Source organism: Austrofundulus limnaeus, unplaced genomic scaffold, assembly GCF_001266775.1.
Source record: "Austrofundulus limnaeus strain Quisiro unplaced genomic scaffold, Austrofundulus_limnaeus-1.0 Scaffold174, whole genome shotgun sequence".
Classification (NCBI taxonomy): Eukaryota; Metazoa; Chordata; class Actinopteri; order Cyprinodontiformes; family Rivulidae; genus Austrofundulus; species Austrofundulus limnaeus.
The window spans coordinates 41,984-53,547 of record NW_013952576.1 but is presented as its reverse complement, the minus strand read 5'-3'; the positions used below and the strand labels follow the sequence as shown (position 1 = coordinate 53,547).

General features: G+C 39.3%; 2 protein-coding genes across 7 annotated transcripts in view; one reads left to right on the top strand and one right to left on the bottom strand.

Annotated features, from left to right (window-relative positions):
* The window catches only part of rbm14a (RNA binding motif protein 14a), a 9,847-nt gene extending 4,496 nt beyond the window's left edge, over positions 1-5,351 (top strand). For 2 of the 3 annotated variants that reach the window (XM_014017636.1, XM_014017637.1), the window contains exons 5-8: positions 781-890; positions 1,054-1,323; positions 1,402-1,637; positions 1,798-5,351. In XM_014017636.1, coding sequence (XP_013873090.1) covers positions 781-890; positions 1,054-1,323; positions 1,402-1,637; positions 1,798-2,296 — 1,115 coding nt within the window. In that variant the 3' untranslated portion in view covers positions 2,297-5,351. The remainder of the gene's footprint in view (positions 1-780; positions 891-1,053; positions 1,324-1,401; positions 1,638-1,797) is intronic. The other variant, XM_014017638.1, reaches the window with a different exon arrangement.
* Positions 5,352-9,495: 4,144 nt separating this feature from the next.
* Positions 9,496-11,564, bottom strand: part of LOC106524012 (phosphatidylinositol-binding clathrin assembly protein) — a 20,199-nt gene continuing 18,130 nt past the window's right edge. For all 4 annotated transcript variants that reach the window (XM_014017631.1, XM_014017633.1, XM_014017632.1 and 1 more), the window contains 4 exons: positions 10,921-10,944; positions 10,689-10,745; positions 10,462-10,581; positions 9,496-9,557 (listed from right to left, as the gene is read on the bottom strand). In XM_014017631.1, coding sequence (XP_013873085.1) covers positions 9,543-9,557; positions 10,462-10,581; positions 10,689-10,745; positions 10,921-10,944 — 216 coding nt within the window. In that variant the 3' untranslated portion in view covers positions 9,496-9,542. The remainder of the gene's footprint in view (positions 9,558-10,461; positions 10,582-10,688; positions 10,746-10,920; positions 10,945-11,564) is intronic.

The following is an 11,564-nucleotide window of genomic DNA, read 5'->3' as shown; positions in this document are numbered from 1 at the left end:
TACTATAAGCAAGGCGATATATCGCGATATATTGCGATTTTTTTTTTTGTCCAAAAATTCTATTAAATAAGAACCTCTTACTGGGGAAAAAAAGAAAAAACAAAATTCATTGTCTCAGAAAATTCTAATATTACAGAGACATGCTTTTGATACATTTAGCTGTGTTCTGCTTTGTATGTATTTTATTTTATTTGTTTCATATTTCTTATTTCATCCATGTTTTCAATTATTAGACTAAATTTGACAATAAATAGTTTGAAAATATATTTTTTGCAGATTTTAGTTTTTAATATTAATTTACAATATGGTCACTCAACACAACAATGGCCTCTACCTCAAGAGGTAGAGGAGCCAAATGGCTGGCTCACTGCTGCCAACTAGTGGTCAGAGGGTGAACTACAACATAAAAATGAACGGCTGGCAGGAAAGTTGACATTTTAAAYCTTAATAAAAAATTGATACAGGGCTTTAGAATATCGATACAGTATCGGGAAATGAAATATTGCGATATTTCAGCGTATCTATTTTCTTATACCCCTAATAATAGTAATATGCAAGATTGATGATATAGTTAATAGATGATGTTTTTAGGCTTTGTCGATTTGTAGAGATTGCTCCATTTTCCCTCACATGTATGTAATTTTATTGAGCTTTGTTAGATAGTTGTTGTTGATTATTAGTAATTTGTCAAATTGGATGAGTAAAAGAAAAATTAATGATTTTTTTATTAWATATAATAAATCCAACTACTCATATTTCTGCTCTCTCCTGGGCTTTCAGGTGGCAAAGAGGGTCTTCTTCCTCGACCTCCTCCGTCTCTAGAACATCACCAAAGCCAGGCAGCTGTGCTAGCTGCAGCTGCTGCAGCAGCGGCTGGTCTACCCATACAAGTAACTTGACTTTTCTACAGGACGTTTTTTTAAATCCTAATAAGCTCTAACATACATTGTTAGATAAAACCCAACAATTTATCAAATGTTACATTTGTTGAACATGATTTCAATTGGATTGGAGTTTCCCGCCGCAGTTTTCATTGCTCATGTTTCCTTGCAGGTTCAACAAAGTGTCCATAACTCATTTTACAACACAACAACCTTTGACGCCACCTACGCTGCTCTAAAGGGCATCACAAGTGCTAAAGGTGCAGACGGGGTCATTTATGGTGCCCTTGCAAGCCAGGTGTATGGATCGGTTGCAGACCAGGTGTACCAAGAAATGGCCAATCCTCCTGTCGCTGTGGATGAGGGAGATCCATCTGTTGCACCAGATCCAACAACACTGTTTGAGGCAGCAAGAGCGAAGTTTTTTCAGGAAGGACAAAAGGTGGGTTCATTTTAAAATGCACACAGATGCATAAATTATTTCTCTTTAATCAAAAGCACTTGGTTATTCCATTTAAAGGTTCTGGCAGAGCAGCAGGCAGGAAGGAAGGCGGCGGCGGCAGCAGCCGCCTCTGAAAGCGAGCGGGACCGCAGTCCCATTAGAGGAAACAGAGCACCCCTCCTTCCCGACCCCGTTCCAAGCTCCTTTGCTCAGATGCGGTCCAAACGCCGTGCCCTGCTGCCAACACCACCTGGAGTACCCGAAGAGCCTGCAGAAGCCCCCGCAACTGCTGAAGGGTCAGATCCTGTTTCAAGGTACATAGGTGTAAATGTGATCATAACACAGTAAATACTAGTGATTAAAGACATAGGTTTAATAAACTAATGCCTGTAAGACATTAAACAATTTAATGTATTTTTATGTCAGGAGATTACTAGTTTTTGCCTCTTTTTAACACTTTACCATGTACTCCAGGTCTTACACAGAGTACTACCAACAAATGCATCAGTACCAGCAATATCAACAATACCAGGAACAGTATCAGTACCTTCAGTATGCCTACACAAATCCTCCTCCGCCGCCTCCCCCACCACCGGCTACAACACAAACACAAGCTGCCACCACAGCCCCTGCACCCCCAGGGACATACTCAGCCCCTCCGACATTCGCCACGTCCAACGCCTATGCCGCCCCAGGAACCTATGACGCTTCGGGAAGCTACAGCGCCTCTTCGGTGAGCTACAACACTTCATCCGGGAGTTACGATGGCTCCGCTGGAAGCTACAACACCTCGACAGGATATGACACATCTGCAAGCTACGGGGCACCTGGAGCATATGATTCTTCTGGAGCTTACCCAGCAGCGGAAAACTACTCCACATCTACACCGTATGAGCAGACACCCGCACACGGGCAACCCATGCCCCAGCGTCACGATTACCCTTACCACACGCCAGAACCCCCTTATCGATAGTCAGTCCCAACCCCCCACACACTTACACACCTCTGTGTGTGTTCACGTATTATACGTAAAGAGGAAACTTCAACAGGTTGTAATTCGAATGTGCTTTAAAGCATCGCCTCCTTTCTCTGACTTGGCTAAATAGTTTGCCAATCGTCGTCTGCGTGTTAGCAAGGTTTTTAGACAAGCGGAGGTAATAGGGCAACTTAAATTGGATTATCACTCATCATTCAAATTTTCTCTTAGATGTTGTGGCTCAGCTGGTTTCTTGTTGAATGTTAACACTTGGACATTGCCGAGGTCAGGGTTAGGATTAAAACAGTTTGCTTCTGGATCAAGGCCTTTTATATACTCTACAAAAGTTTTTATTTTTTCACTGCTTAAATGTGCATTTTTAATTTCTTGATTGTCTTTGATTTACTTGAGTTATTTTAAAAGCTGCAATGTTTAACAAGTATTTTCTATTGTTTCGTATATGTCAGAGTAGACAAACAATAAGTGGTCAGTTCCCTATAGGTCAACAAACAAAACTACATCCTATAAAAATCCTAGGTTATGCTCATCTTTCAGAAACTTTGCAGTCTTGTAATAATTCCAAAATATTTATTGTAGCATTTCTGATTTTGGCAGATGTTTTAGTTTGGACTAACTGACAAGTTTCCCTCTCCTTGTGGAGTATGTAAAAGGCCTTCAAGGAGTCCAGTTTCAGTGATCTTTTGTAGCTATGTTTCTGTTCAGAGGCTGGTTGGCACATACGTGTCATCTACATGTGCTCAAAAATGAGAGACGACATGAAAATAAGTTTTACAGTAACCAGATGGTACGGTTGACCTGGTTGTCTGGTGTCTCTGAGCTTCTGGGTTTTATACTCAGAAAAATGGTGACATCATGTTTTGGTCTTCTCCACTGTAGGTCTGGCGCCATTGAATGTTCTTGTTGGAGCTCAAATGCTGCCATCTGATTTACAGCGTAGAGTGATTGTCTCGGTTTGTTTCAGTGCCAAGAAAATAACTTTGGAGTAAACGTTTGGCTCAGTGAGGCAGTTTGATTTATTTTGAAGGAGGGTTTGATTGATTTGTGTTTTAAAAACTATAGCATGCAGGGGATAAATCAAGGAACATCAAAGCTGGTTTAAACTTTCTGTGCGACTTGAAATACTTGCGTTTTCACATTAAATGATCTAATTGGCTGTTCCCCTTTTGGTTAGTTTGATTATAATTTGGTTATTTATTTGTTTAGATAAGGCTTTTTTTTTTTGTTTTTAATACCAGTGTCAACTGAAGCTGGTTGATTTTTGCTCATTTAGAAACACTGAGTATTTATATTTTTGAGCGTTCTAGCAAAAAAAGTAGAATACCTTTTCATTATTGTACAGTTTTAAACATTACCCACTTCTCCGGCGAGGATATTTTTGTTGGTTTTGTACATAATGTGAATTTGAAGAGGCGAGATTAATGTCTGCAAATACGTGATTAAGAATTTTCACAGTATTTGAGCGTTGTTAATACTTAAATTCCCATTAGTTTTTCAAATTTTCTATCAGACCTTTTGCTTTTTTTAGCAGGGTGCATTAGTTGACACGCCTTCATTTAATGGAACACATTAGGGTTTTTTGGGGTAAAAACAAAGTTGGGTTTTGTAAATACTGGAATCCTTTGGTTGAAAGAGTAACGCCAGCCAATATTTGGTAACATTATTGACTGTTAGTAAGAGGTGATTGCATTTTTTAAGCCGCTGTAGATGTCGAGCTAACCCTGAAAAAGTGGTGAGTGGTGTTGAGCAGTCATTCCTTCTAATTTGTTATGAATCGCCATGATGTGGTATTGTTTAGGGTGGATGTGCTGTGGCTGTGTTGCAGGTAACATAAAARTTGAGTTTTCTCCTGTAGCTTTCATCACCTTATTTGGACACATGGTGAGAAATATGAACCTTTTCTGGGTTTAGATCACAGCTAGACAGCGCCTCATTTACATCAAGATGTATTTTACTTAAAGCGCTTTGTAGTTGAAGCCAGAGCACACCTGATTCCAGCCGACTCTTTGACTCTCAGATGTGATTGCATCCCACATTACTCAACTGTGTTTAGCATTGGGTACACCAACTGCAAGTGATGTAAGGTTTAAATGAACACATTGCGAGCCTACATTTCCACATTGTTCCACCTTCTCCATGTGAACTGTCAGTTGCATGCCTTGTTGTTGCTGCTGCTCCAGCCACCTTCTTCCTCTTGCTGATTATTGCAGCTAGAGTGGGAGGGAGCCAAACTGAGCCCTTGCCCTGGACGTACGCCGCACGCAGCTGTAGAGTGGGATGGGGAAAACAGCAGCGTTAGGCCTGAAATGCTGTGGACGATGGGGTGTCTCCTCACTAAGGTAAACACTCAGACCACACACTCCTGCCCCCCCCCTGAAACACGCACACACACTGACTAGCACACCAACACTTAACGTCCATTACCTGTTATTCCTTACCTGTCTTCGGGATTTTCATTTGTCAAGATTTCAGATTTCTGGAAAATAAAAGTTTTATCTCCTGTCCTGTTTTTTGGTTTGGGAGATCACGTTCTTCCTGCTTTTGGTTTCCACTGCTCACTTTTCTCCGAGCATACTCTGCTCATWCATTCCTGCTCCGAGCTTGACAAGTCGCATACAATGCTCCGAGGACATCTGTACCAGCTTCTGTCTAAATCTCCACGCTTTCAGCAGACATGTTGTTCTTAGTACAGCCTGTCACTTAAAAGTACCAGACAATCACAGCCAGAGGCAGATTTGGGGCATTCAGGTTGGATGGGTTATTTTAATTTTGGTTAAAGCGACCCTGTGGCAACATCGGGGGTTAGGTGCCTTGATGAAGAGCGCACTGGTAGACCCCTGATTTCAGAGTTGAACAACCTGGCACAGGATCGGTTGCTGGTTCAACTCTCGACTCTCCTCCCCAAAACAAATTTTCAATGCCGCATTCAACCTGTATGAACGACGGTGAACACAAATACTAACATGTTTTAAATTACGTTTTGTCTTTTTGTTCTTTGACATGTTTAATTATCAATAAATGAATTTCAATTTAATTCCATCTTCTCTGTGTGAATATTTGAATGGTTTATATTTTCAAGGAACATAGTGGCAGCTACACCAAATAACAGAGCTTTACATCTGATGTTTTTATTCCAATTTYTTCAAAAAAACATTAACCATTTTAAATAATAATTAAAAATAAACTGTTTAACAATCCAAACTTAATGATAACCAATTGCTTTAATGTAAAAAAATAAATTAAAACTCAATTTGAAGCTGTGAGACATCACTCCCTGCAAAAAGAGTTGGTCATGAACACCACTGAGTTTCATGTCCTCAACAACAATGAACATTTACAGATTGACACTAGAGGACAAGTGGCAGGTGAAGTATACACAAATGAAATGCCGAGGTAACAAGATGAGTAAGGTTCATGTATATAAAAGACAAAGTATTAAACGGACAAACTGTTCCAATCGTAGACTTGAATGATATGAAAACTCATCAGTTTCTGAAAACGCAAGACAGGTTTCCAGCAGCTACAGCGGTTTCTGGAGTAGTGAGTGCAGCTTTTCTCCCTCTAATGTATTTTACAATAATCTATAATGGTGTGCTTGGTGAGTCTTCAGTTACTATAACAAGCAATTTTTTTGTTCAACGTCATGGTCCTTTTATGTTATATTAAATTTAGTTTTTGATTTCCTAAATTAGCATAAAAGTATTTGCCTAAGCGAAGTGGAGGGAAAGTAAATGTCTATTTTTGCTACCAAAAATTAAAAGCACAGACATTAACTGGCCTGAGGATGTTAAAATCTTCTCATTTAACTCATTTAGTGAGTTAATCATTGTATTTATGTTAAAAACCCTTTAAGTAATTCTGACTTGCATTCTCAACAACTAAGAGAAGTTGTTGAAAGCATAGTTGGCGCTTCCCGTTGAATGAAACCTGGTGTTAAAAAAACACTTTGCGCTTCAGAGGATGACTGGAAACTGGTAAGTAAGTGGTGGTAAGTGACAGGACGACGAGGCAAACACTTTAAAACACCACACCAAACACATGTTACAGTACTTTGACAACCTCTCGTGATGCTGCTGGCTTATTATGAAGAAGGAGCAAGCATTCGAACACGTATTGAAAATAGCAACGCTTTAATAAAGAGCGATTTTTACAAGACTGCAATGTCTAGCTAGTTATGTGGTAACCGACATTGACATTCATAGTGTTTTACGGAGATGCAGTTAAAGTAACTTGAGTTTGAAGTTTTGATGGGTTGCAAGTTGCATTGATCCATGCGAGGCGGCCTTCAAACAGTTACACTTCATTGTAAAACAGCTTATGATGAATGTCAATGAACGTTCATGTCAAGAGGTAAGTTTAAAAAAAATCTCATGGAGAAATTTCCATAACATTTTCCAAACACACACCGGTAAGAGTGAGTTCACACTATGATCATGCTGTTACCGGGCACACTAGCCAATAAAAAGACAACACTTAATCATGCAAAAGAGACAAGTTTCTTTGTCTTCTGAAAAATAAAAACAACAAAAAAAAAAACATCCTTGGGACTTCTGATAGCATCCATCCATAGTGAATTGAATAAGAAGAAGCTGCGCTTTGATGATGACTTTGGTGCAAAAAAATGTTCCTGTTCTGAAGAGGGCAGACCCTGTCCTGCCCTCTTCCTTGATGAAGACACTCTTGGTATTGACCAGTTGTGATACTTTACCCTTGATTAACCCCCCCACCCCACCCCCTTCCACCTTGAGATGGACAYAAACATTGAACCCACCCACCCATCCCTGGATGATGACACCTTCAAATTACAACCATTCAAACACAGATACAGCAATAAATTATCCCATGTACAGTAGGTCATCCATTGGAGCTTTGATCACTTTACAGAGGGAGAACGTCTAAAAACACAAACAGCATTGCCTATATACAAAAGGGACACAGTAACAGTCAGAGGTTGGCCTAGGATGGTGTTGTGTTGTAGCACTGAACAGCTCACTGAAGGAAGCTTTCAGCTGAAGGAGAAAGACAAACCTCTGGAACAAGAAGTAATGGAGAGGGAAGCAACAGCTGAACTCTTACAGAAATGTTCATTTTAAGGTGAAACCTCAGGATGTCTTAACTGCTTGGTGATGATTTCTAACAAGTCTGTTGGTAGTCTTAGCTGCGGAGAGAACGGTGTTGGCTTAGCCACAAACATAATTGGCAACACAAGGTGTGGATTCCCAGATTTTGTTAGAAATCATCTCACGCAGCTTCAGTTTGTAGAGGTTTGCCTCGGACTCACTTAGACACAGCTTGTTTTGTATTTTTCAGCAGGTGATTGTTCCTTAAGCCACCTTTAGTTGATGTGTTGTACAGAGTTGGACACTGTCACAAAAAYACTCAATGCTAAGTACACGCTACCGACTCGCTTAGAGACCTCGTCCATCTCTAACCGAGGAACATGACCCTGTTAATCTCTAGGCGAAGGCATGTGCACACAAACACACATACAGTACACGTACATAGAACAGACACAATCAATAGAAAACGACTTCATCCCTAATCAATTATTGCCCCTTTCGACTGTACATCCCAGCAATGATTTTAAGGTTTTTGTGCAGCAGAGCATTGTTCCTTCTTTGAAGGTTTGTGCTATATATATGTATTTATATATTTATATATATCATTGGACTGTGGGTCTGACTTGACCTTGGATCTGCTAGAAAGTCCCCATTACCATTTAATGCCTGATTAAGGCTCCTTGTCTTAGGCTGTCTGAATTGATCTGTATGCTGTTACTACAGGCATGGTCATGATCGAAATGCATTTCCCTCACTTGCGTCCTGATGGTCAGGATGTTCTCTAAACTTCTCTCAACGACCTTCAACTGTCCTGTCCACACATCGTAAGACTAGACGACCAAACTTTCTGATATACCAGTGTTTTAAAGTCCTCCAGGTAAAGGTTGGACATGTGCTGTCAGTGCTTGTCCAAATCCAGGTATTCTGAGGGGAAAGAGACTCATCTAATTTTAARACAGGAAATTGTCCAGTTTTCGATTGGCTAGACTGAAAATGACCTTCCAAATATCTACCCACTTCTCTGACTCTTGGTGCATTTTTCAGAGCAGTACAGGTGTAACAAAGCTATAAAACAACCAGAAAAAAATATTTTGTACAGAAACAAGGTGTGGACACTCAAAAAGTACAACACTACAGCAAAAACAGTTTCTAAACAGGCTACAGATGGTTGAAAAAAATACTGAGGTTTCACAATTTTGCACAGCTGCAGAAGAGAAAAATAAATAAAAGAATACACAGTGTGTTCAGCATGTCCCGCAAATAGCAAAGTTAGTGTGAGAGGTGTGTTTACATCCAAAAGCGATAGCTGGATCTGGCTCAGTGCTTTCATCAGTTAGTTCCAGTGCAGTAACACGTTGGTACCTGGCAACATAGTCATGACATCAGGTACCAAAAAAGACACACATACGCAGTTCACACTCTTAAGAGTTACGTCCATTTACAATCACACAAGCATTCCCAAAAATCATTGTTGGACGCATTTGAGAACAAATAGACCTCCATAAATAGAAACAACTATGTTGATGCAGCTTCGCTGAAATATAGAAAAAGGGGACACACTCGCACGCATTCGAACCACTTCTGACATCGAGTAAAGAATGACACACAACCAGGAACCAGTCTCAACAAGATGCTAAAATCACCTACACAGAAAACACACCCTTGGCAAAAGTTGAATAAAGTGCCAGCAAATGATCCAGTCAGAGTAAGATGTGTCCTCTTAGCTTGATTCAGTTGTGGGATGGATTGACACGGGTAAGCTTTTATTAAATAAATTATTGGGAAGAGATGGGGTGAAAAATTAGTGAAGAACTTCCATGTAGCTGTCAGCCTTTTATAGTAACGGCACAGGTTTAAGTACCATTTGCATTGGCAAAACAGAATGGGTAGAACTCAGTTCTGAGTCTCTGGTGCCCTAGCTCTGTACTCTCAAGCTGATGACAGAGAAATCTGTAGTCACACGGATATTTGAGAGAAAATCAGAGGGTCAGGTGACATTAAATTGACATCAGCATTTTATCCATCCCCTGGTCCTCTCTCCTTCCGTGTCTTCCTCCTGCACTGGATTTGGTTCTGGATTTGCATTGGCTGTCAGCTCTTTCTCTCCATTTTCTTTTTCTTGCCTCTTCCCCTTCAGCTTTGCYGCTATGGTTACATCATCATCTCTACATGAAGTGCATCTGGAGAGGATATGGGGGAAAAAAATCGAGTAATTTAGTCCCAACAAAACACCTTTCATCATCTGTTCAGGCATCTATTGAGAAACATAGTTCCCTGTTTCAAAGTCAGGAAAACGGCTTCTCACGGGAGTGATTGTTGTATTTTGTCAAAATATACCTGTTTCTCAAATGTTGATATTGCTTTGAAATGCTCTTTCTTACACTTTATCAACTGTTTTAAAACTTGAAGAATGGCTTTGAATGATTATATATTTTTGTTCCACTTGCAAACACAATTTGTGAATTTGATGAATTTTCCAARTAATAATTCCACTATGTATAATAAGAACTGAAATGATGAGGTATAAACTGAGACCTTTTCTACATATTTGAACATTTTTAAGTTGTATTTAATTACTTCTTTGTTTATGCAAAGCTACTGTATTTATGAGTGTATAACGCAAAAACAATGTTACCCCAAAATTCATCTATGATGTTGAGGAGTCGTATTATACACAGGAGTAATTTTGACCGATTTTTATTTAATGTACTTCCACAATAAATTTCAGTTTTTTTTTGTACACAACTAAAATATTGTGTTGCCGAGGAGAAATCACCATAATTTCTCCCTGTCCTCCTTCTGTATAAGAATTTGTGCATAGCTAAGCAGATAAACAAAAGCTTAATTTTTTGTTGTTAAAATCCTGAAATCTATATGAATTTAGGGGTAGCTAGATTTTTTATGCCTTTTAAGCTCATAAAATGGGGGCATATTTTACTTGAAGTGCATTATAAGATAAGATAAAATTTTATTGATCCCACAGTGGGGAAATTTTCACACATTATACACACACAAATAACTCAAACAGCTTCTGGGATTAGAAGACATAGTAGTTGTACTAATATATCTGTGTCTTTGTGATACCTGTGTACCCGGTATGGGTCCAAATGAACTGGTGGGTCTCAGGACAGGCTGGTTGTACATGACAGGCTGTGGGGGAATCATGGGAACACCCCCCATCTGATGACTCATCTGAGGAGGGAGCTGACCACGGCACAGGTGAAGAAAAACAGGAAATGGTGGATGGTAAACGAGTAATGTTGACCAAGGAATCGATTTTCTGGATACTGAAACGAGAATTTAGACCTCACCATTCCATACACAGGCACTTGGGGTGTCGTCATTGGAAAAGCCACTGGTGCTGGAGCCTGGACATAAAAACAGAACATTGTCTAGTCTTTCCTAAAGTCAGTTTTAAACCTCTCCAAAATAAAACGCATACAAAGACAGAATAAAGATGATTAACAGCTGGTCAAAACAAACTAAGAGATGAAACAAGTAGTGATGAAGGACAGCAAGCATGAAAATATTGATTAAACTTACATATCCAGTATAGATCATCCCATTCTGCAGAAGAGAGGAAAATAAGTTTTACTGACATCGGTTCAAAGCTAAACTTGTTCAATCTCATAAAATGGTCACAGAAGATAAAACAGACCTTTATCCATTCATCATGTTAAAATCTACTCTCTATTCAACTCGTGCCCTCGGTTAAACCATTTCCTGATAAAATGAGCAGTTAGAGTTAAGAGGCTATTCAGTCAAAATTATGAAGATTAAACCAGATTGAATGGAAGAGACATGGAGATTATCAGAGTGGAGCACAAAGGGCACAGATAAAAATAGAGAAATGGTGTCCAGGATGGTTTTAGGCTTCATCAAAAATTCATTTGGGCTGTAGAGAAAGTGGTAAGAAAAGGTGGTGCAGAGCACTCAAGTATGTAGATGAATACGACTGCTCAGTGTGCATATCATTAACATAAATTCTTAGATTTGGTAAAAGATCTGTCAGTGCAGTAAGATGAAACCCATTCTTCAAAATTCTGCAATTTTTTATTCATTTTGTCTGAAATTCTATTTAAGATGTAACATGTTGGGTCACAAAAATAAATGGTCCATGGGTTTGGGTCAAAGTCAAATTAAAAATAAAAAAACTTGACTTTTAATTGACAAACAGAAACACTGAA